The sequence below is a fragment of the Typha angustifolia genome, chromosome 8 (assembly GCF_048772165.1).
Source record: "Typha angustifolia cultivar Huaian chromosome 8, ASM4877216v1, whole genome shotgun sequence".
NCBI classification, from domain to species: Eukaryota; Viridiplantae; Streptophyta; class Magnoliopsida; order Poales; family Typhaceae; genus Typha; species Typha angustifolia.
In genome coordinates, this window is record NC_133246.1 from 16,695,933 (window position 1) to 16,719,586 (window position 23,654).

Sequence of the window (23,654 nt, forward strand, 5' to 3'; positions counted from 1 at the left end):
AAAAACTACCCCGATCCTTTCTTTCCCGAACTACGTGCCCGAGCCCCAACTCTCCTCCTCAAATTTCTGCTCTTCTCGGTACTCGCATCCTCCCCCCCCCCCCCCCCTCTCTCTCTCTCTCTCTGTCTTCTCCGGTGCAACTAAAAGCTCCAAAAGGAAATCTTAATCACTCAAATCGTTTCTTCGATCTCGAGCCATGGCCTCTTCATCGCACAACCAAGGTTAGGCTCTATTTTTTATGATTAACCCCTTTGTTGTTTAACTTGCAAGCTTAGTTTTGTTGCATGCCTGCTGTTTCATGTGATCGTTCGAAAGATCGGATAGATGATTCACATGGTGATGGATCCCAGCCGCTGGATATCTCCGTTGGGTTTCCTCAGGCAACACCGGCGTCAATTTTCCCCTCTCCAGGTTTGATTTGTGGTTCTGTTCGATTCGGTACATTAAAAAGATGAAATTATTTTGATGGTTCGTGTTCCAAATTTCTGTCTTTCATCTGTGATGTCAACAACTTTACATGTATTTGGGGACGGATTGTTTTTTTTTTTTTTTCAATTTTCTTCTGACATTAAGATTAGGTTGTATAGACGGTATCCGATCAGTGACAGAGCCAGGAGATTTTCCCCCCGGGGGGTTGAGGGCGGGTGGGGAAGTTATTTAGTAACTCGTATGATAAAATATATCAAATTATATTAAAAAATTTATATATATATACATATACATAATAATTATTTCTGTTTTCTGCGAACTTTTATTTTTTTAAGGCATTGCAATTAACTATGATGTGGAATAGGATGACAATGTACTGGAGTTATCCCATAAATTGGGATAGGATCAAATGGAAGATTTTTTTTATTTTCCGTGTATATGGTGTTTTCCTGTATATAAAACTAAACTGAGCAGTCAAACTCAAACGGCATAAATTCTTGTATCAATTGCAGTATCAGACTACTATCAGTTTGATGATTTGCTGAATGCTGAAGAAAGGACCTTGCGGAAGAAAGTTCGAAAGGTTATGGAGAAAGAAGTTGCTCCAATAATGGCAAAGGTATATCTACTTAACATTTCTAGACATTGTAAGCTGTATGGCTTGGAGGCCATAGATGTGGAAGTCATGTGGAAGTTGCATAGGATGCATTGTTGTATGTATAGTCATTGGCCTCACTTTTGTTAGACTATGAAGTAGACAGCTTAAACAATAATTGGCATCTTCTTCTGATGATGTGGGAGCAAAGTTGCTTTAAATATATTTGGTTGTAGTGGAATTATACTTATTATACATGTTGCTATCTGCAACAAATTGCAGTTATAATTTTATTTGTTACAAGGAAGTTTCCTTTTGGCCTTATTTTGATCATGTATAAGCTCAAAAACATTTTCATGTAGTGTTGCTTTTAACTCTCAGTCTTCTGTCTTTTTGCTTCATTGGAACTTTCTTAACCCAAATAAATCAGTCATATGAACATGCTTCTGAGTCATGCATATGATAGTAAACATATATGCCATGAAACTCTCTGTGAACTTAACTTTCAAAAAATGTAGGTTAGATGAGATTTTGAGCATAGAGCATTGATTAAGGTATATAAGATGCAACTCTAATATTCCTTGGTTAGCTGATCTTAGTAATATCTTTTCTGGGCATAATATGTAGATATTTTCTGGTCTTGATACTATGACTCCTTAATTTTTGTGTGTAGTACTGGGAGAAAGCAGAGTTTCCTTTTCATGTTATTCCTAAATTGGCCAGTTTGGGAGTTGCTGGAGGGACAATTAAGGTACTGCTAAAATTTTCATTCTTTGGCAAGTCTCATTTTCATGCTCGACTCATAAACAAATGAGTTCTTGCACAAGTTTGCTTGAAATTCTTATAGGCTCAATTCATAAGGCCTAGCTCGGTTTACATAGCAAAATGCATGAATACAAAATTTAGAGCTCGAGCTTGCTCGAATTTGCTAAGGCCCTATAAGAGAGGAAAAGAGAATGAAAAGTGGCTTGGCTCATCTCTGCTCATCTGCAAACTATTTGGCTGAGTTTTAATTGTGTTCTCTAAGATATTGTAATCATCTTCCATGTTAGGGTTATGGATGCCCAGGGCTGTCGATTACCGGAAGTGCTATGGCTGCAGCAGAAATTGCCCGAGTTGATGCAAGCTGTTCCACATTTGTTTTGGTGCATTCTTCTCTGGCAATGCTTACAATTGGTAAATCTTGAAGTTTCTTTTCACTATATGGTACTTCAGCTTTAATTATGCAATAATGTTTAGTTGCAGTTTTTGAACTGATCTCCATCTTTTCTTTTTTGCTCCTTTTTGTTAAGAGTAGCACTATGTGGATCAGAAGAACAAAAGCAGAAGTACTTACCATCATTAGCACAACTTGATACTGTTGCTTGTTGGGTAAGTCAATGTTACAAATTTGATGTCTGTTTAGGAGGATTTATCTGACCAGACAATTTATATCTTATAGGCCTTGACTGAGCCGGATTATGGAAGTGATGCTAGCTCTTTGAAAACCACAGCAACTAAGGTTTGATTCTCAAGTATAGATGTTGACAAATCAAAGCAAGTTGTACTGCAGAACCTTCAAAACTGTTCTGCTAGTAGACCTTATTTCTTTTCTGTGGAAATATTGAAAGCTTAATGTTGCAATACATCATATCATTTCGTAGAGCAGGTCACAGGAGGTTGGCTGTTAGATGGCCAAAAGCGCTGGATAGGAAACAGTACCTTTGCAGATGTTCTTGTTGTTTTTGCTCGTAACACAAGCACAAACCAGATAAATGGGTAAGCAGACATCCTAGTTTCTAATGCTCGTGAGCTTTATTGTACAGCATCCACTACAATACCTGCTTCATTGACAGAACAGAGCTGGATTGATGAATGTTCATGGAAATAAATTCAGAGTTAAATTTGTTTTAGAATATAAAGAATCAGTAAAAATTGACAAGGTATTGTTATTCTTTATTTGAAGATTTATTGTGAAGAAAGGCTCTCCTGGATTAAAAGCCACCAAGATTGAGAACAAAATTGGCCTGAGGATTGTTCAGAATGGTGATATTGTGTTAAGGAAAGTCTTCGTTCCCGACGAAGATAGATTATCAGGAGTCAGTTCCTTTCAGGATACAAATAAGGTATTGCGATTTATGATCTGTTTATTCTAAGGTGGGCAGAAGATAACCATTTTAGAATGCAAACCATTTGTTGTTAGTCTCCTCTCTCTCTCTCTGCATGTGTAATCTGTTTTTTCTTTGCTTGAAGCAGGTTCTCGCTGTTTCACGCATTATGGTTGCATGGCAACCTATTGGCATATCGATGGGAGTGTTTGATATATGCCATCGGTATATAATCATTTCTCTTTTAGATATATCTAATCTCTACAGTATGTATGTATATCCTAAAACATAAACTAAAATAGGTACCTGCTAGAGAGGAAGCAGTTTGGAGCTCCATTAGCAGCATTCCAGCTTAACCAAGAAAAGCTTGTTCGCATGCTTGGTAATATTCAAGCTATGCTTCTTGTTGGCTGGCGTCTGTGCAAGTTGTATGAATCTGGAAATTTGACGCCAGGTCGTGCTAGTTTGGGGAAGGTCCGTCTAATATATGAGCTTAATATAATACTTCTTTCTTCTTTTCATCAGTAACTATTGCTGTGATTGATGTCCATCAACTCTGTCCTTAAATGAAATTCACAAATGTGATTTTTAGGCATGGAATTCTTTAAAAGCAAGGGAGACAGTTTCTCTTGGTCGAGAATTACTTGGTGGTAATGGAATCCTGGCTGATTTTCTTGTGGCAAAGGTGCAAGAAATTCTTTTCCTTAGACTGATATTCTAATATCAACTCATTTCAACTACTTGTTACTTTCCTTGAGATACTTAATTAAACGCCTTCTAATTCAACTACATTAAACGCCTTCTAATTCAACTACTTGTTACTTTCCTTGAGATACTTGATTAAACGCCTTCTAATTCTTGCTCTTGTGTGTGCAGGCATTCTGTGATTTGGAGCCTATTTATACATATGAAGGCACTTATGATATAAACAGCATGGTGACCGCGAGAGAAATAACTGGGATTGCGAGTTTCAAACCTGCGGTATTGGGAAAAGCAAGTCGCCTTTAATCTGATCAATACCCAGTAGGTCCTTCATCTCAGTGGTAGAAATACTTATGACAGGCAAAAATAAGATGGTCTGTCAATTGTGACTTCTAAATATTGTGATAGTACAGGATTGAATTGGTTCATTCCAGTAGAATGAGCAAGTCATTAACTTACAGTTTGAGGAATAATATCTAAATTTATACACAACAAACTGCAAAATTCACATTCGAAACAATTGCTGCAGAATTTCTTTCTCTGTTTTTGGTCCCATAATGTCAGAATGTAATGCAGTGAATGCGTAGTTACGTGAACGAAGATCTAGCTTGAATTGCCAATCCTGAATCGCCTCAGCCCTTCCTTGGATCCAGTAGTCTTGATGTCCTCTTGCACTTGAGCTTTGAAATCCTTGTAAGCAAATGGCTTGTACTTTGAACTAACAATCACACTATCCTCCACTGGAAACGCAAAATAGCACAGGGATATCCTCTCAGTATCCCGATTCGCCAGCACCCTATGTTCGACACTTTTGTACTCGTCACCACTAATGGCCTAATATAATCGCATAAACAAAGTCATTAGAACATATTACTAATGCTTTATCATCTCAATTCGACATGCATATATATATATATATATATTACCTGCATCATGTCGCCTAGATTTACGATAAGTGTATCCGGAATAGGTGTTACGTTGAACCAAGTGCTATCCTGAAGAACTTGCAAGCCACCTACGTTATCTTGGTTTACGATGGATAGGACTGAGCTATCCGTGTGTGCTTCCATTCCAAAGTAGTTGGAGACGTCAGGGCAGCATGGATAACGGTATACTCGAAATGTGCCATCGAACTCGGATAGATAGGAAGTCAACTGCTCGCTATCCAGCTTGAGGTCAGCTCTCAGTGCATCGAAGAGAACTCTTGCAATGCGTGCCATATGCTTCCCGTATTCATCCACCAGATATCTACATGAAGGGAGGGGCTTTTACACAATAATATTGAAATTTAGGTGGTGATATGAAAAAAGGAAAAAAAAGGGGGGGGGCGGGGGGGGGGGGGGGGGGGGGGGGGTTGAGGGAAGGGCAGATTAAGTGAGGCCATACATAAACGACGACAGAGAGGAGCCACAGCCACCCAATCGGAGATCACCACCGCCGGAGCTAATCTGGCCGAGAGGAACATGTAACCCTTCGAGCCAGTTGAGATTCTTAACGCTTAACTTAACTGCAGGGGTGCCCCAAAAGTATGCGACTGGGTGAGAGAGGGAAGCCTTCTTGGACTCGAAGGATAAGGAGAGAAGCTCCTTGGCCTGATCCATGAGTTGGGTTGAGAGGTCCGAGGGGACGCCGTGGTTGGCGAGCCGGAATAGACCCACCTCCTTGCATGCCGTTGTGAGTTGGGTTAGATCAAGATGGTGTAAATCCAGTAGAGGGATTTGGATATTGGGTAGGTGTGATGGGGATGGTGGTGATGGAGAAGTATGGTGGCTGGGGATGTGGAAGAGAGGTGGGTACGATGGGTTCGGAGATGGTTGCAGTGCTGCTGACTCCATCGCTTTGATGTTGATGTTGGGGGGAGATGGAAAGGGAAGTATTTTACAGTGAATTTTCCTATAGTAAATGGATCCGCTTAATGTCGGATCCGGTTGGTTGGGCCTCACGGGTCGGACTTTAGTTTTCCATTAATTGCGTTGACACGGACGCCCAACGACCGGTTACGACCGCGACTCGTTCCGGCAACTCTCGGGTTTATAGAACTCTTTTCCTTTGATGTACCGCATAATTCAAGAACCCAAGAAGACTTCAAGAATGGGGGAGGATGAAGAGGAGGCGAAGCACGGCGATCGTCATGGCGGCGACCGGAAGCCTATAAGCTTCTGCTGCCGAGAGATGGAGCTCCGCGAGTTCCCAGGCAAGTACGTGATTCGATCGACAGACCCCGACGCCCCCGGCCACGTTTTCTCGATCGATCGATCCGATGGCATTCTCCAGCCCTTATCCGGTTGATTCCTACAACCTCTTCGATTCATGAATTGAAATTTGTTCCTTTTTTGGACTCCGCCGTCTTGTTTCTTGTTCTTGTTTGTTTGACTTACTTGTTAATTTAGACCAAGATGTTGTCGTTTATTCGTGTAAACGAATAGGCGATCTCTTTTAGTTGTTCTTGGTGCATAGAATTGCTTATCTTACCTTCTGATTTTGTTGTATGAAGGCTGCTAAGGGATGGTTAGAAGATGGGCTTGCAAATTTTCTTTATGCTTGCTAGTCGTAGAGAGGAGGATTAGGGTTGGTGGAGGCTGATTAGGGGCATATTCTACTTGATGATAAATCGGAAGAATTTGTAGAAACTTGCTGGAATTGCGCTTCCAGTTGTAGGTTCTCCTTATTTAACCAGTCTTCACAATGGTAGAAGTAAAGATTAGTCCTTCCTTTCAGTTCTTCTCTTTCCTTGTTTTCAGATGAGCTGCCAACCCTCATATCTTGGGATCTTTGGCCTTCTTCTCCTAGAATAGTTAAAGTGTCTCTGGCCTTCTGTTTTTCATGCACTGTAAATCTTTCATGTAAGTGAGATGTAGTGTACCTGTGGAGTTGCCACCACTTATACTAGTGGCGACTAGCAGAAGAAATCACTGAATTACCCAGAAGAATATAACTGCTGTTGATTAATGCTGCTACTATAGCACGCATAAGTGCTTCCTTTTACAAGCTGGGACATTAAAATTCTTCTGTTTCTGGTTAGCATGAAGTGTACATCTGTGATAATTCTATAGTTTTGGAGCACCCAAACTGGAATTGAATTTTCTTGCGCTTACTTTATCTATTCTAGAAGCAAATATAATAAAAAATATATAACTTGATGATCTAACTTGTAACTGTCGACCTTGGAATCTGGTAGTGCACCTGATGCTTATTTTGGTCTGTCATCACAGGAGATGTCACCGGTGAAAGTCCTTCTAAAGTTTCAACAGTTTATGGTGTTGTTGGCACTATAAGATTGCTTGCAGGTATTTACCATCGTGCAAGTATATAAACTAATTAGTTTTTCCATTGCACTGTTGAGATTGATAGTACTATCATATCTATATGTAAATAGCTCTTTGATTCTTGAAACATGAATAGGTTGGTATGTAAAAAAGTTAGTGCTTTTATTTGAAGGAATTAGCAGACTGCTATCAAATTTGGCCGAATGGTTTTCCCCATCGGTCATATTTCACTTGATATTATCGTCTTATTTTACAATCATCTGTAGGGTTCTTCTTTTTCATCTTATGACTCAAATTTTATCTTGAGCCAGGTACATACGTACTGGTTATCACTTCTCGAAAAGAAGTTGGTGTTTATCACGGTTCCTCTATTTATTGTGTGAAGTCTATGAGATTTTTGTCCTGCAATGAAGCTTTAAAGAATTCGACTTTACAAGAAGTACGTACTTTCTTTATCAGTCTGATTGTTGTTGAAATTCATAGATACATGACAATAAAGTTGGTCCTCTTTCATATTACTCATTGGTATACTGACCTGCTTCTGTAAGATGCTCTTTTGCAGAAAAGAGATGAAGCATACTTCATGTCTCTATTGAGAACTGTGGAAGAAACACATGGGTTATATTATTCATATGAAAGGGATTTAACTCTGAAGTAAGTGCAATGTCATGCATTTGATTATACACTATGAAAGTAGGACCTTTGATCTCGGACTTTACACAGCGCTATATTTGGTGAAAGACTTTAGTTGTGGTCCATATGCATTTATTGTTAATAGATGGTCTTCATGTATGACACGTTTCAAAGTCTGAAATTTCTTTCTCCTAGCTTGCAGATGACGTCCAAATTAGCTGAAGAGAGGATCTATAAACCACTTTGGAAGCAGGTTAGTTACCCTTTAGCATTTATTGTTTCGCTGGTTTACTGCAGATCACTTATATATAGCATTAGAACAATAGCAGGCCATGTGTGTCAAGTTCAAAATATCTGGAGGTGGCAAGAATTCTTATCCACCTTCCCCCTCTATCTATAGGCAGATTTATGGTGGTTTAATCTAGTTCTTGTAGTTCTTAACAAAAATATTTGCAATTCTTATTAATTAATGTTTCACCACTGTGTGATTTTGAGTGCAGAGTTGGTTGGTTTTGCATTTTCATTTTAGCAGGTTACTTACCTGCCCTCATATCTACAATTTCTTCAGTTCAATTTCAAATTTCTAGTCAATTCTTAAGGAAGTCCTTTTCTTTTCCTTTTGTCATCTGATTGTTTCTCTTTGAAACTGTATTGTAGAGGTATTGTCTTTGTTTCATATGTTTGCGTTACTGTTTTTATGTTTCCTTTATGAAAAGATCAACAAGAGAATTTATCTTGCGCTGAGTAGTAAAGATAACGATATCAATATTCTTCAGATGGAACTTGCATTTTCAAGTCCTAATTTAGGAAACAAACCATTTATTTTCAGTTATAACTTTCCATTCTTTATCTCCTTCAGATTCTGTTGTACCATATGAAATTGTGAACTTTGTCAGTTTCAGTTCTAATTTTTTTAAAGGTAACTAGCTGTTGGTTCAGAAACTGAGAAAAATAAAAGTGAGCTGAATACAGTATGTCGGTAGAGAATAAAAGTGAACTTGAAGTTGTTTTTTAGATGGCTAAAGTTACAACAATCATCAAGGTGCAAATATAGATGACCATAAATGGGTTGAGGTGCTTGATTGCTTAGGGTGGTCTATAATATTTCACGACTTAAGTAATAATTTTTGTGGAAATGGGTGTGAATGGTATTCGCCTAATTAGTTTATTCTAGAGATATTTTTGAATGAATGTGGTCTTCTCAATGTTATCCTGGTATTTGTTGGACTCTTGGCTATCACTACTTTTGAGGTCAGTTTTAACATGTGATGTCATGTTTCTTTTTGAGTATTTGATGTTTTGATTATATTTAGTTGTACAATGCCTTGTCATTTTATTAGTCTCCTTTTCCAGGCGGATCCCCGCTTTATTTGGAACAGAAGCTTATTGGAGGAGCTTATTGAGGCAAAGGTTATACAACTTTGAAGAGATTTCCTATGTTGTGAACTTGTTATTTGTTCTGCCAATGATGTTCATTTTTCTCTTTTCTTATGCAGCTTGATGCATTCACCATTCCTCTGATACAAGGAAATATCCTAAAAATTTTGTTTTCTTCTGGAAGTGGACATAGCAACTTTCTTCTTTCTTATTTGTTTCTGTATGTGCCTTTTATTTTCTTATCATGCATGTTCTCTGTACTTGTTGCTGTGGTTAATATACTGATATACATACTGTCAATGTCTGTCAAATTTTTCCATTTTAGTATGTAAATATGTACATGTGCCTTTTGACTCCGTAGTTAGTGATCCAGCTATTTGTGGATTCAGATGCACTAGAGACTGTCCTTAACAGTGGCTTACGTTTTCAGACTGCCTGTTTCACCTTAAAAGGTTCCTCTACTAAAGTTACATTGATCTCTAGGAGATGCAACAGACGGCTGGGTATGTCTAAAAGGATGGCACGAAATCCCAGTCTTCCTGCTACTACTTTGAGCCAACCATACTGAAACAATAATTTGAAATTTAGCATATGATATCTCTTGACAAACTTCTGATATGATTGGTATATTGTTGGTATTATCTAATTCAGGAACAAGAATGTGGAGAAGAGGAGCAAATCTTGAAGGAGCCACTGCTAATTTTATCGAGACTGAACAATTGGTTGAGTTTGAAGGTTTCAGATCCTCATTTTTGCAGGTGACTTATACTCAGAAACCACAAACTAAGTGAACAATTTTGCTGATGTTGGTTAACAGATACATTCACCAGGCAGAACAGATGTTCCGACCTGTTATTAGGATAGACATGCCAAGAATATATAAAGTACTTTACTTTAGATGGAAAGTACTTTCTGATCATATTTCTATGAAAGTTGCCGAATGAAGTTGCAATGTTCAAGATATTAGCTGTTATCATGTGTAAGCTATTTGACTAGGTAATCCAAGCAGGTGTATTCTTTTTGGTAGATTTCTTCCTATTTAGTTATTCTATTCAAAATGCTCACTAAATTGTTTTATAAAGTGGATATTATGTGATACAACATCTGATAAGAACAGATCAGAATCATAGTAGGTAGTGTCTTGGATCAGTTTGGGATAGTGTACTTTAGGGGAAAAAAAGAATTACTGCTGAATTTCACCTGCTGTGATTAATGAAGGAAATAATAGGGACTGATCGGAAGAGGAGAAAAGGACTAGGAGGAAAGCTTTACTGTGGATGAAAAAAGGAAAATAGAGGAAGAAGGAAGATGGAATACCGAGAGAACCACAATCATATCTGTTATTCAGTTGTGAAATACATAGTTGAATCTTAACAGAAACTTTTATAAATGCAACTGTTAGAGATAGCCAACTAAGAAAAGGAGAAGAGAAGGCATCAGTTGAAGTTGGTGCTCTATAGACTTACTGATGCTAATTTTTCTTCTTCTCTTTTTGTGGTGTGCTATTATCATTGTTTCCATGCTGACTCACCCTATATTAACTATTGGCCCCTAAGATTAATCTCTAGCTTTTGAATAGTCTACATAAGAGGTAAAATTGAATATGAATCAAAAATAAGAATTGAGTTGCAGCAGTGCTCTGCTGAGTCAGGTCAGCATGCCCATCATACCGAACATGACCCATGTGTTTGCAAGGTTGGTCTGGCAATATAGACATAGATTGCCGTTGTAATTATGCTTAAAACAACAGAAAGAATAAATTGTCATTTGATGCTCTCAATTGCAAAACATGCATCTGACTGGTTGATGGAACAGTCAATGCATAATTTTGCCTCCTTTGCAAGGTCTCTCCATTGAGCATGCTTGTGAGTGACATTTCCATGGATTTTCCAAGTTCCATTTCTGTGGATAGGTTGTTTGATATTATCCAAGACCATGCTAGTTGGATGACATTTTCATGGATTTTCCGAGTTCCATTTCCATGGATAGGTAATTTGATATTCATATTTATCCAAGAGCATATCTGGTTAACGAAAGAATTAAAGAAACCACTCGTAGTGAAAGGTGGAGTCCTAAGATCCACCACTTATGGCAGCCTTGGCTATTGGTGTCATGGTTTGCATGGCATGTTTTAGTTGGTTGACCATATAGCCACTGTCATTTCAGCAAATATAGGGTCAGAATGGATGGGATTTGTGTATCGACACAACCTTTTCAGATAACTTGTGTTAGTTACTTACTCAGTTTAACTACCTTGACTTGATTGAGTGGTAGTAGTCTTTCATTTTTCTTCTTTCTGGTCAGAACTTAGACCTGATTTTAGCTGAATTATTACCTTGATTCTCTGTAGATATTGTCTGTTTAAAACTCATGTTATAATTGAATGTAATTTTGTTCCTCTTACATTTTCTTCAGATTATTATTATTATTATTTTTTGATTAAGACATATTATTCTGATGCTGATTTAAATCAAAGTTAGGAACAATTTCTTCTTTGATGAATTAGGGCAATTTATTTTTATCTGCTCTATATATCTTTTGTCCAATCTTGTATTGACATGGGTTGAGGTAAAATAATTGTCAGTACATGGACTCATGGACACTACTTTGATGCTATAATTTCTTCATCTTTCTTAGGTATCTGAACTGCTAACCTTTTTGTGGCAGGTTCGAGGTTCGATTCCACTTCTTTGGGAGCAGATAGTGGATTTGAGCTATAAACCACATCTTAATATAATCAACCATGAAGAGACGGTACAGATGCTATACTCTGCTTTGTTCTCTATGAAGAGCTTGAATACTTTTACTCAGAAGACAGGTTCTTGATTGTAGCCAAAGGTTGTTCAACGCCATTTCCATGATCTCATGCAAAGATATGGGGATATAGTGATCTTGGACCTGACCGATAAAGTAAGTTCTCTTTCTGTGTTGCATAATAGTTTGTTGTTGGTCAATCTTCGTTGGATTATGACAGTACCTGTATTTTGCCTATCTTAGTGCACTTGTCAGTTAACCTTCGTTGGATTTTCGAGAGGAAATTTTAGATGGGTTTAAGATTCATTTTCTTGTTGCTTTCATCAATCTGGTAACAATTTATTGTTCATCATACTGTCTCAGCATGGTGATGAAGGGAAGCTAAGTTGTGCATTCGCTGCTGAGATGGAGAGATTTCCTCATATCAGGTCAGCTAGATATAATTCTGTAATCATCTTATTTTATAAGTTTCATTAGCTTATCTAAAGCCAATTCTGTGTGGATATCCAGTTGGACCTCCTTTAATAACATTTAATAAAGAATCACAAGAAAAATGGAGGTTTCATTGTTATTGGAGATGCACCGAATCATATATGAAAAACACATGCAACATAAAGAATAATATATTTATAGGAATTTGAATTATAAAAATAGTGAAGCATGATCTTAAGGAATACCTATGATGGAATTACCTTTGGCAACTAAGGAATGCCTAATAAATATGGCGTGATGTTTTACCCATATTCTCATTTCTGTGCTATAGCACTTCTTTAAAGCTAAAGAGAGGAATTTCCTGTTGCCGGCTACTTGTGTTGACAGACTCCAAAGTATTGAACTTGAGGATTTTCATGTTAATGACTTCTCATCCTGACAAAGAGGATTATCTCATCTATACTTCTATTGAATGTGCCAAACCTGTGCAGAATTGGCAAGAATAGGATTATACTTCTTTTGAGTGGTCTGACTGAACTTAAAGTGGGGAACATTAGAAATTAGATCCATATCCTCTCTTTTTTGGCTACTCTTCAGAGCTTAAAATCCTACGTTTTGAGAATTAGAGACTTGTTGCTTTCAGTGTTCCATATTATGAGTTCCTTTCTTTTGTTTAAGTGAATCTTAATATGTCAAATAAGCTGACTAGCACATTTTTCTTTCAACAGATACGTAAAATTTGACTTCCATCACACTTGTGGCAAAGGGAATTTCGATGATTTGGAAGTTCTTTATGATGAAATTAAAGAAAGCGTCAAAAAGCAAGGGTAATTAAGTTAAATGAGAAATCATTTTTCAGAAGTTAGTCTTTCTATTTGCTTTAGACATTATTCTTGACTCCTTCAAAATTCAAATGCTCTTAGGTATACTTGTTCCATGTATTATTTTCTTAATTCATTATTGTGCCAGTTGAGCAGTTACTTTCTTGTCAACACTGAAGGAGAAATTCTATTGGAGCAGAGTGGAATTGTTAGGGCTAATTGCATTGATTGCCTGGATCGTACTAATGTCACCCAGGTTTGTTAGAGCTTCTTTGATTTGAAATTGAAACTCCCCTGTTCTAAGATCTAAGTATATTTTTCATTTCCCTTGTTTCTCCAGAGTCTTCTTGCTAGGAGATCACTAGATTCCCAACTGCTGCAAATGGGAGTCTTTTCTTCAACTGAATGCATACCTATGTATGAAGAAGTTTATGATATGTTTAAGAAAAGTAAGTAAAGTATTATAACATATCTTAGATACAGCTTTGCTGTTCAATTACTTCAGAGCTAGTTATGTGTACTTAATTTTTGTCATGTGTGCTAGTATGGGTTGACCATGGGGACGAGATAAGCTTGGAGTATGCTGGTACTTGTGCCCTGAAAGGGGATATTGTAAGGTACATCTTATGACCCTGCATACTTCTAAGTTCTTCTATGTATGTCTTTGATGTTCAAGATTCCCATTTGGTTAATTGTGTCCTTATGGCATACAGGTATGGGAGACAGACTGTTCCTGGGTTAATAAAGGATGGGATGAGTGCTCTCTCACGATATTATTTGAACAATTTTCAAGATGGAGTTCGGCAAGTATGTAATATCCTCACTGTTTAATCTTTTGTGCTTTCTTATATGTTTTGTCATGGTGATGGACGCCCTTGTCTAATACTTGCCCATGTCATGCTTTGGAGACTAGACAGATGTACATGTTGTACTTGGCTTTAGGAGATGATCATTTTAGTATATGCAACTTTATACACTGCCACTGTATCCACATGCCAATATCATCCTATTTGAGCACTATACTCATGTCAAAGCATTTGTGTGTCGATCATAACTTGGAAATGAGTGCACTATTCACTTCCATGGCACTGTGACACACTAAGCTTTATCAATTTGTTTATGATTTTTTTTCAGGATGCTTTGGATCTTATTAGTGGTCATTATACTGTCAGCAAAAATGGCCCTTCTCCGTTCCATCTGAATGGGTTTGAAACATTTTCCGTAAGCATTTATTACAACACTCTTTACTAGTCAGAGGATGTGTGCTCATAGGATGAGATAAGTTTATTATTATCATTGTCATCATATCAGTCGCAGGCATCAGAGTCACAATATTCTTATTATGTTCCATATTCACAATTTATATATGCATATAGTATGCTTTCAGTATTGGTCACTTTCATGTATGTTCAGTAATTCCATATCACTTTATATCAGAATTATAAAATTCATATTTGTATAAGAATTATGTGAGATGTTACAACAAACAATACTACCAGTGGATGAATTTTGAGAATTATTGATAGTTTTGTTACAACATTCTCATATTATTATCGTAATGGTAAATTAAGTATTGGATTCTTCTTGTCGTTCTACACTCAACTAGGTTTTTGTTGTAATCATTAATAACTATTGTTAATTAATGAATGTATTCTATTATTATGCGTCCGAGTAATGTTTCTATTTAACTATATTTCTATATTTTTAATAAATTGTCCATTTACAAAAACAATTTAAGAATAAAAGACTCCAGGATAGGCCTTAGTATATTTATTTAAACAAAAAATATCTTTTAGGTCCTAAAAAATATATTAGAGATATGTTAAAGGCATGTCAATACGTTCCAAGGACACGCAGGGGCATGCCAACTGACACGACCATCCTTGGGTTTATCCGGTGTCCCCAATCAACTAATAACATTTTTAGATTTTCATCTATTTGAGTAATACATTTTTATGAGAAACTTATTTTACAAAAACATCTATTATTCCCATATGAAATTGCATATTGCCTATTATGTTCCATCCCTTAATCACAATCGATTCCTTATTTCTCTACATATTATTAGTGGCAACCCTGACATTGTGACAATAATTGTACACTGCAGTACCTTCCGGTGGCATCAGCTGTAATTGTTGGGGGTCTTACCATTTCTACACTTACTCTGAATCAAGGTGATCCTTTTTCTTCTTCTTCTTCTTTTTTTGACTTCACAAAATTCTACAGCACTTCCAGGAAGCAACCAAATTATGTTTTTTTTTGGTGCCAACAGCTGGGCAGAGTGCACACCGTTTTGTTTCTTCCATATTTTGGGTGGGCTTGGCTGCTGGAGTGATGGCCTTGGTGAAAGCTAATGGAAAGCAGTTCTGTTCTAGGCCACGCTTGTGTAGCCTTCTATAACCGATCTTCTTTAGTATTCTTTATTGATCTCTCATACAGATGGAATATTTATACTTACTGAATTATTAATAGTCAACACTACTATCGGATTGTTGATTCTGAAATCTTTATAATAAAGCTTAGCAGGGCACTCATGAACCTGGATATTCCATATTGTACTGTACTGAAATTGTAATTTATCTGAAAAGTAGTAGCTTCTTATTCATATTGTACTGATATTGTTGCTTTCTTGAGCACATGAAATGCTTCCCAATAACTCCTGGAGCAATGCCGGAGGAAATCACAGATTTGTTTTTCTTTTTTATATTGGTATGATATGCTAAATCTGATAGTTTTGTTACGCATAAAATGAGCACTAACTTGATTGGTGTTCTGGCGTCCTTCTACTCTTTCTATTTCTTTGTTTGATATTGATAAGTTTAACTGTGTGATGGGTGTTGACAGATGGGTAATTTCTCAGAAGAAAATGACAGATGAGCAAATCCTGGAAGGATTTGGGCACTCTTAATAGGATATCAGCATTCTTATAGCAAGCTCAGTGGGCTGAGCAAGGGACCTCCAATATGGTTAGGTATGCTGAGACTAACCCTTCTTTTACCGGAATACTTTCTGAAAAATTATTTATGTGCATTGTATTAACAAGGAAACTCTCTAGGCTCTCTTTGCTGTTGGTAATATTTCTGTATGTCATTGCATATGATAGAATGTCATTTCAAGATCACTCTAACGGGTTCAGGCCCAGGAATTGGGGGGGTTAAGACTGCTCATATGCTCATGGGTATGAGTGAGGCAGTGGGCCATTAGACAAGACATTCAAAGAAGTAGGGTAGAGACAAGTATAACTTTTTTTTTCCTTTTTTTTTTTTTTGGATAAATGGATACAGTTATAACCTGTCTCATGTTCAAAAGCTAAATTTGTTAGTTGGGTAGCTTCATATAGATAACACTTTGTTTGTCCAGTATAGTAATTTTCTTTCCTTAAGAGCTTTAGGTGAACGAAGAGTTTGAATTGGAGAATAAACCAGTGCCCAGAAAGAGATTGCTCGGTTGCATTTAGCTCCGAATTCGCCCTATGTACTAAGCTTCAGTGATCTGTCCCTTTAGAATTTAAAGCAAGCATAAACTGAGCCACAACGATTAAATGAAGCAAGATTCCTGGAGACAAACAAACTTAGCTTTTGATCTAAAATGCATAACAATTTTGAAAATTTTGAACTAAAGCCAAGTACGGTCTACAGGAGGTTCCTGCAGTGGGGCCTGCAGAGGATCCGCTCGCAGACAAAGGCCCAAGCCGACAAGGGGAATGTTAGCCACTTGATCCAAAGCAAATCATCAAAATAAACAGAACTAATCAACTTTGTGACTGAAGGCATTCTTTCTTTTCTTCTAATCAGGGGGCTAAAATATAGTGCCAAATATTCTCCCACTAAATCCAAGTCAGACGCTTGTATTCTTACTTCATTCTAATGTATTATAAATGTGGTAGATGCCTAGGATGTCCTCATATAGGATTTTATAACATTAAACTAATCTTTAAATCCCATGTATTTTTTTTATTGAAAAAAATAAAGGTTAGCTCATAGGTTAAATTCATAGCATTTATTATATAAGGCTAATAATAAGTAATATTAGTGTTAGATAGATAGATATATATATATATATATATAAAATCAACCGACAAGCTATGGTGAAGCGTGACATCAGAATGTAACAAAACGAGCGTCTCACGGATTGATGGTCAAATTTCCCAGTCCCTAAGTCCCTGCGCTGACTGTACAACTGAGAGGAAGAGGGTTGCAAGATGTCGGCAGAAGCCAGCGCAAGTCAGAAACACCGGCTGCTGCCACACCCAATTCTGCCGGCTTTGGGTCACACGAAACCCCTCCTTCCCTCTGACAACCCCCATCCATATTTACCAGCACACCCAGAAACCCATTTTCAGATCTAGTGTGGTGTGGTGTGGTGTGAATTGTATGACAAAATGCCCCAAAGAAACTTTCTATACCAAAAGACGCCCCGGATTTGGACCCCACGCAGGCCGCAGCAACACCCTTCTCAATGACTCAAACCATCATTATCCTTCTTCCATCCCATCACTCTATTCTTGTTATTGTGCCTCTCCTACGATTCCTTCCCTCCCCTCCCAATTCAAATATACCTCTACTCTTACTCTACCCTAGGTGATCTTTTTTCCATTTTGACACCTTGCTTTATTGGTTTCTTGCGATGAGGTTCCTTTCTTTCCACTATCCATAAATCGGGCACTGTGCTTTTTTACGAGAGCAAAGGAGACGATTTGGAGAAGAGGATCGATAATTTTGTGAGTTTATACAGAGGTTTACGTTAGATTTTAGTCTAAAGCCTATTTAACATGCTTCATCGAGGGGATGGGGTGTTTTTCGACAATTCTGAGAAAAGTAGGAGTCAATTTGAAAATAATCAACTACAGACCCCAAGATCACAATAAGCCACAAGGGTGAGGTGTGAAACGAAAAGTTGCCACTTTTATCTACTATCCATCCTTCAAGTGAAAGAGATTCCACAGACACACAAACAAACACATCCCTCTGCAGCTCTTCCTTCCCAACTCCCACTATGAAGCTCCCTTCCTCTTCCTCCTTCGACTTGAACGCAAATGAAGCCACATCCGGATGCGTCTCCGGGATCCTACGCCGCCTTCTTTGTAGTAGTTTCCATTCCGGCTGCGGCGATGAAGGCAATGGTGTCAAATTTGTCATCCAACGAGAGCAAACGGCCGAGCTGAAGCCATCTCAGAGTCCAAACATTGTGGCTCGACTCATGGGTCTGGACTCAATGCCGACATTTCCAGCTCCTCCTCTTGACGCAATTGGGAGAAGTAAATCGACGAATTCCATCGAGAGCTGGGCCGGATTCCTGGGCGAAAGAAGCCATCTCTCTCCGTTGAGGACATCCACGTCTTTCCGAGAAGTGCCAACGTTTCTGAGGCAGGAGAACGAGGAGTTCTTGCTTCTTAGCTTCGCTCCTGATGGGAAAGGGGACAACTTTCCTTCGAATTCCAGGAAATCCGAGATGGGTTTCAAGATTAAGGTGGAAAAGTACAATCAAAATGATGGATCGGTGAAGGAAAGCGGAAGAGAGAGAAGTATTGGAAAGAAGAAGAAGAAGAGTAAGAGAAAAGAGGAGCAGAATTGCCAGAAAGAGAATGAAACCCGAAGAAAACAGAGTACAAGTAGCAAAGAAATGCCATTTATGTTGGAAAATTCAAGCATTACGAAGACCAAGTTCGGATCTTCGCGGAGCAAGGTAGAGATGGAGTGCATATCTCAAAACTCGAGTCCTGTTTCCGTGCTGCATCACCCAGATGCAGATGAAGAGTACTCCACCTCAGGTATTGGTACAATCTTTTTATGACATGATTCTTTCTTCTTCTTCTTCTTCGAAGTGTTGCTATTAGTGACTGGTTAAATTCTTTATAAGATGTAGAAGAAACGAAGCCACTGGAATGCTCAAGAAGCAGGGAAGTGTCGCCATCCACTTTTGAGAGCTTTGATTGCTTGTTTCGAAGAAACTGTCAACCCACAAGAGATCACGAAGAAAGCAAACGGAGAACGAAATTTGAGGTTGTTCGTCCGGATGTGAGTGACATCTGGGAACACATTTGCGAGTTAGCCCAGGAAGATTTTTGCAAATCGAGATGGGTCTCGAGAGGGACGTGCCGCAGCTCAGAAGAAGCTAAGGAGATTGCATCTACGATAGAGCTGGAGTTATTTGATCATCTTCTCTGCGAAGCAACTTCTGAACTATCCAACTATGTCATCAAATTGTGACATTGTACATGCTTTTCTTTTTCTATTTTCCTCCAAAATGTGTCAGAAGTAATAATATATTTATGAGAAAAAAAAAACAATATCTTTAGTAGAAGAGCTCGTACCCAAATCAAATGGGGCGGAAATGGAAGACTAGTGTGAATCGAGGGCTTCCCAAGTCAAAGATGGGAGAAAGAGATGATGAATACAAACATGCCCAGAAGACAGGATCTAGCGTTACGTACGATATGAAACTGGTGAGTTGTCACGTCATCACCATTAAATTCTATGTCTTCCAATTCTTCGATGTCGTTGGCAGTTGCTTTACCCTGTCAAATTTGAGGCATTCATTGATTCGGGCTTTTACTATATTTAATTTCTACAGCTTAGGAAGATGGTCACATTAGTATTGTTAACGGTAACAATTAAATAAATATTTTAACGGGAAAAATAAATATTTCAAATATGTTTACCTATTTATAAATCAAATGAGGAAGTCTATTTTAAAATGAGCAATAATAGTTCAACACATTAGATGCAATTATTCTTAAACCAATTGTGGTAAAAACTTGTTTTAATATGTTATACAAGTGGGCTTGGTTTCGGCCCAATATGCTGGGCTCGAGCTCAGCTACTAAAGGCCCAAAATATGTCATGCTTAAATATATTTTTTTCTATTTTTAATTTTTTTTTTTGCTGATAATAAAAATAAAAGGAAGCTCTTTATCACAAATCCTCAATTTAGGTTAAATTAGACATAACTACAGATTTAAGACCTAAGGGCTCATAAGAAGTACAAAATAATGGGCTCTAATTTATTGTATCCTATGACAATATATACATCAATTGGCAACTTGAATCACAAGAAAGGTTCACCAACTTCTTCCAGAAATTACTCGTGATATAGTTGTTAATTTAAGGCGTGGAAGCGGTTGGCGTAGATTCGTACTTGTTGAACAAGTTTTCTCATATATAAATTTTCTTCTACTTCTTCTTCTTGGGAGTTGGGGATGGTCATGCTAAGATTTTAGTACCAAGGAAACATCCTCTAGGGTTTGGCTGTTGACCCTAGGGCTGTTGCAGAGAATGTACCACGAGGTTGCAGACTTTGCTAGTCAATTATGCTGGAACGTCTTAACTTCTTTAATTAGTTTTCAAAGCATGATCCACAAAGTTTATATTAACACGAGCTATCAATCGCATGCAAAGAGCTGCAAATCATGCATGGCATCAACACCGATTATAACGCAGAAAGAATTAATGAACAAAATTAGGAACCTTAATTCAGTATTCCAAGCTGTTTAAGCTATTAGTATATATAGGTGAAGTAGTATACAGTAAGATCAAACAATAATAACAAGAATAGGTTCAATAATTATTGCCTAAAGAACAAAGTGATATCAGAAATCGTGTGGAAAAAAAAGAAAAAGAAAAAAAAAAAAACTCGGCCTGGAAAGAAGAAAGTATTTGAACTTGATTTCTGCTGGCCGTATGTAGGAGTCCTTTAGACCTCAAGATAAACCTCAGTTCCATGTCTTTCTCGACTTGGAGTTCTTGTCCAACATTTCCTCGAGCTACCAGGGGAAGAGATCAAACCTGAAATGATCATAGGATCATCAAGCATTATGCCAAACAGTACTCTACTTATATATGTTTCACATTACGAGTCTTCTATATTTCCCAATTATGCCGAAAGAGATGACCTTGTGATGTTCTTCTAAAATGCTTGAAGTAAGAAATCACTATTAGTGTCTTCGTCAATAACCAAGCAATTTAGTACTAGTTAATTAATTATATGGCGTGCTTTGTAACCCTATATATATTTTGGATACAATTAGGATAGATGAAAAGCAGTCCTCCATGCAGTTATCATCATACAAATGAAGTGTATGAGGTGCCTATGAAGAAAATTAAAATAGCCATTCATATTAGTACTTCTTTCGATCAGATCGATGCATGCGTGATTGAGTTGAAAAGAAAGCAAATCGTTTAGGTAATGAGTACTATAACTAACAACTCATGTCTAGTAATATGATTAACTCTTGTGCTGGTTGTTATGATTAGACGATTTGACTTGCAGATTATGTTAGCAGTTCTTTCAGCTGGTCATATGATCAAATTATTGCAAGAATATTTGTTTTCCTTCATTACTAGCTAAACAGATCTCTATCATGGAGACTATTTGAATTAATCATATGCCCCTTGCAACTTTCTCATTAAAAAAAAAAACAAACAAACAACAAATTGCTCCCCATATATCTTCTTCTAGTACTTGAAGTGATTACTAGATACTTGAAGAGTTGAAGGTGGAAATATTCGTTATAGCATGTACTTTTATGACAGTACATGGCATCAAATGCTCTTCCTTTCGGAACAAGCAAGGCATCTCTAAAGCTACTTGATCGAGTGTATAGATCCATCTTTCAAAATTTTTAACCTACACATTTAATTTACTGACAAAAAGAGATGATCTGAGTAGATATAAGAAGCAAATCAAGGAGAAACAAACAAAGATAGCATGGTATAAAAGCAAAAAGATACATGACAAGCTTGTACATGGTACACAAACCTTTTCTTTTCTCCTTCCATGATCGATATCATCATGATGATCACCACCAACATAAGACTAGATGGATGCTCTTTTACACTAGAAAAATTCTCTACACGCCTTGCTCCGAGAGCTTCTCGAGTAGCGCAGTGACGAGAGCGTGCTGCCTCTCGGCTCGCTCCTCGGCCCGCAGCCTCCTCTCCTCCTCCCTCTCTCTCCACCCCTTCATCAACGCCACCCTCTGCTCCCCTAACGCCACCATGGCTCTCCTCCACTCCTCCTCCATGGCTCGCCGCTCCGCCTCCCTCGCCTCCGCCGCCTGCAACCACCTCCTCCCCATCTCCATCTGCTCCCTCACAAACTCCCTTAAGGCAACCTCTAGTTCCCTCTCCAACCCCCTCTTCTTAACCTCCACCACCTTCCTCTTCTTCTTCCCCCTCTCTTCCTCCTCCTCCTCCTCATCCTCCTCCTCTTCCTCCTCCTCATCCCAATCCTTTCCTCCCACTCGCACCTCCTTGCCCTTCTTATCAAAAGCAAGCAGAGATCTCTCCATCCTTGAAGAAAAAATTCTCTTCATCTCTTCGTGAAAAGGAAACTGCTTGCTCCCCTCCTGCTCCGTCGCCTCACTTCCCTGAAAACAGACTTAATATCAAAACCATGCAACCAATTCAGGGAAGTAAGCTAGCTATATATATATATATATATATATATATATATAGTATGTATGTATGTATATACAAAGACAGGATTACCTTGAAGCGAGTAACTAGGTTTTTCCACTTAGACTTGCACTGGTCGGGGGTGCGAGAGAAGCCCTTGAGCTGTAGGCGAGAAGAGATAGAGTCCCAAAGCGGCTTATTCCTCTTGGTGGTCATGAAGGACTCGTCGAGCTCGGATCTAATGGAGATGAATTCCATGGTCTCTGCATGGCTCCACTGGGGGAGCCTCTCACGATCGGGCGGCGGCGGGGGATTAACGTTGAGGTAGGGGTTGGTATGGAAGTTAAGGTGGTGGTATTGATCCATGGCTAAAGAGATTTCAAGAGAAGAGATGGATCTTTTTCTTCTTTAATTATTATTTGAGAGGAGATGGAGGTGTGAATGAGATGGTGGTGGAGAAGAGGGAGGGGATGTGAAGTGGTCGTAGTCGTCGTAGCTATCTGTCAACGCGGAAATAGAGATCATCTAGTTGATTGCTTTCCCATCTCTTTCTTTCTTTCTTACTTTCTCTCTCTTCTTTCTCTTTCTCTTTCTCTTGGCGGTCGCATGAGAGGAGATCTCCTAACAGAGCTGCATGCGTTGGGAATCGCGTCATGCCGACGTCGGCAAACAGCGTGGGATGTCTTCCTTCGTTGCCAAGTCTAGTGGATCGTCGCGCCTAGGGAGTCGGATCCTATGCAGCACCCACTGTACGAATGTCTTCCGTCCGGCTTAATCAATGGGCCGGGCCAGGCCGAGATGGACCGGATCATCAGATTAGATGAATATTTACATAAAAGATGCGTCATACTTCATTCCTCTGGCCAAAATTCATGCGGCTTTAGCACCCAATTGTAGGAGGGATTTTCATACAGCTGAGGCTACAGACGATCACACTCTTCCTTCCTTTGGGTATTCGAGGACGCGATATCCGTACAGATTCGGATGATCCAAATCCAAATAATTGATGCGTATTTAAGAGTCTAAGGAATCTGGGCATATTTTGGATATGTCCAAGTTACCAGATTTGGCATCAAAGCCGAACATAAAATAAATGGCTAATTGTATATGACTTACTTTTAGGATAAGAAACTAACGATCATTGGATCAAGTAGCCCAACCTT

The 23,654-nt window shown here is 38.3% G+C and overlaps 5 protein-coding genes across 7 annotated transcripts; 3 read left to right on the top strand and 2 right to left on the bottom strand.

The window, feature by feature from the left end:
• The first annotated feature begins 75 nt into the window (after positions 1-75).
• Positions 76-7,518, top strand: LOC140764631 (acyl-coenzyme A oxidase 4, peroxisomal-like). 2 transcript variants are annotated; one of them, XR_012105073.1, is made up of 15 exons: positions 76-221; positions 316-411; positions 942-1,048; positions 1,698-1,775; positions 2,077-2,200; positions 2,322-2,395; positions 2,466-2,525; positions 2,673-2,782; positions 2,970-3,129; positions 3,260-3,336; positions 3,414-3,585; positions 3,704-3,796; positions 3,988-4,134; positions 7,026-7,100; positions 7,391-7,518. XR_012105073.1 is itself a non-coding variant. In XM_073103296.1 (13 exons), the coding sequence occupies exons 1-13, from the start codon at positions 197-199 to the stop codon at positions 4,117-4,119; spliced, it is 1,308 nt and encodes a 435-aa protein (XP_072959397.1). In that variant the 5' UTR covers positions 76-196; the 3' UTR covers positions 4,120-4,272. The 2 variants fall into 2 exon arrangements, 1 of the variants encoding a protein (XP_072959397.1); XM_073103296.1 differs by lacking the exons at positions 7,026-7,100; positions 7,391-7,518 and having other exon boundaries at positions 3,988-4,272.
• LOC140764634 (gibberellin 2-beta-dioxygenase 6-like) lies at positions 4,417-5,781 on the bottom strand. Its single transcript, XM_073103300.1, has 3 exons — positions 5,200-5,781; positions 4,740-5,061; positions 4,417-4,647 (listed from the first exon to the last, which is right to left on the bottom strand). The coding sequence occupies exons 1-3, from the start codon at positions 5,646-5,648 to the stop codon at positions 4,417-4,419; spliced, it is 1,002 nt and encodes a 333-aa protein (XP_072959401.1). The 5' UTR covers positions 5,649-5,781.
• Positions 5,840-15,640, top strand: LOC140764630 (phosphoinositide phosphatase SAC8). The gene is made up of 20 exons (XM_073103295.1): positions 5,840-6,097; positions 7,026-7,100; positions 7,391-7,518; positions 7,642-7,733; positions 7,908-7,965; positions 9,066-9,122; positions 9,209-9,242; positions 9,512-9,592; positions 9,741-9,847; positions 11,757-11,843; positions 11,922-11,999; positions 12,207-12,271; positions 13,004-13,102; positions 13,253-13,352; positions 13,437-13,545; positions 13,641-13,713; positions 13,810-13,903; positions 14,231-14,317; positions 15,204-15,270; positions 15,369-15,640. The coding sequence occupies exons 1-20, from the start codon at positions 5,866-5,868 to the stop codon at positions 15,494-15,496; spliced, it is 1,851 nt and encodes a 616-aa protein (XP_072959396.1). The 5' UTR covers positions 5,840-5,865; the 3' UTR covers positions 15,497-15,640.
• Positions 15,641-15,940: 300 nt separating this feature from the next.
• Positions 15,941-19,637, top strand: LOC140764633 (uncharacterized). Of its 2 annotated transcripts, none has more exons than XM_073103299.1 (3): positions 15,941-16,067; positions 16,735-18,866; positions 18,962-19,637. In XM_073103299.1, the coding sequence occupies exons 2-3, from the start codon at positions 18,092-18,094 to the stop codon at positions 19,303-19,305; spliced, it is 1,119 nt and encodes a 372-aa protein (XP_072959400.1). In that variant the 5' UTR covers positions 15,941-16,067; positions 16,735-18,091; the 3' UTR covers positions 19,306-19,637. The 2 variants fall into 2 exon arrangements, with proteins under 2 accessions (XP_072959400.1, XP_072959399.1); XM_073103298.1 differs by having other exon boundaries at positions 18,956-19,635.
• A 908-nt stretch (positions 19,638-20,545) lies between these two features.
• Positions 20,546-22,996, bottom strand: LOC140765338 (trihelix transcription factor GT-3b-like). The gene is made up of 3 exons (XM_073104373.1): positions 22,585-22,996; positions 21,854-22,463; positions 20,546-20,880 (listed from the first exon to the last, which is right to left on the bottom strand). The coding sequence occupies exons 1-2, from the start codon at positions 22,855-22,857 to the stop codon at positions 21,945-21,947; spliced, it is 792 nt and encodes a 263-aa protein (XP_072960474.1). The 5' UTR covers positions 22,858-22,996; the 3' UTR covers positions 20,546-20,880; positions 21,854-21,944.
• Between the last annotated feature and the right edge of the window lie 658 nt (positions 22,997-23,654).

What these genes read in the sequence shown, in the direction of transcription:
- LOC140764631 (XM_073103296.1), top strand. Translation starts at nt 197, where the DNA reads ATGGCCTCTTCATCGCACAACCAAG. An exon ending in CCTTTCAGGATACAAATAAG is followed by an intron (nt 3,130 to 3,259) that starts GTATTGCGATTT and finishes TGCTTGAAGCAG; the next exon opens with GTTCTCGCTGTTTCACGCAT. An exon ending in GTCGTGCTAGTTTGGGGAAG is followed by an intron (nt 3,586 to 3,703) that starts GTCCGTCTAATA and finishes TGTGATTTTTAG; the next exon opens with GCATGGAATTCTTTAAAAGC.
- LOC140764634 (XM_073103300.1), bottom strand. Translation starts at nt 5,648, where the DNA reads ATGGAGTCAGCAGCACTGCAACCATCTCCGAACCCATCGTACCCACCT. An exon ending in TCCTCTCTGTCGTCGTTTAT is followed by an intron (nt 5,062 to 5,199) that starts GTATGGCCTCAC and finishes CCCTTCATGTAG; the next exon opens with ATATCTGGTGGATGAATACG. An exon ending in ATCTAGGCGACATGATGCAG is followed by an intron (nt 4,648 to 4,739) that starts GTAATATATATA and finishes CGATTATATTAG; the next exon opens with GCCATTAGTGGTGACGAGTA.
- LOC140764630 (XM_073103295.1), top strand. Translation starts at nt 5,866, where the DNA reads ATGTACCGCATAATTCAAGAACCCAAGAAGACTTCAAGAATGGGGGAG. An exon ending in AGGAGCTTATTGAGGCAAAG is followed by an intron (nt 9,123 to 9,208) that starts GTTATACAACTT and finishes TTTCTTATGCAG; the next exon opens with CTTGATGCATTCACCATTCC. An exon ending in GAGATGCAACAGACGGCTGG is followed by an intron (nt 9,593 to 9,740) that starts GTATGTCTAAAA and finishes TATCTAATTCAG; the next exon opens with GAACAAGAATGTGGAGAAGA.
- LOC140764633 (XM_073103298.1), top strand. Translation starts at nt 18,092, where the DNA reads ATGAAGCTCCCTTCCTCTTCCTCCTTCGACTTGAACGCAAATGAAGCC. An exon ending in TGAAGAGTACTCCACCTCAG is followed by an intron (nt 18,867 to 18,955) that starts GTATTGGTACAA and finishes ATTCTTTATAAG; the next exon opens with ATGTAGAAGAAACGAAGCCA.
- LOC140765338 (XM_073104373.1), bottom strand. Translation starts at nt 22,857, where the DNA reads ATGGATCAATACCACCACCTTAACTTCCATACCAACCCCTACCTCAAC. An exon ending in ACCTAGTTACTCGCTTCAAG is followed by an intron (nt 22,464 to 22,584) that starts GTAATCCTGTCT and finishes GTCTGTTTTCAG; the next exon opens with GGAAGTGAGGCGACGGAGCA.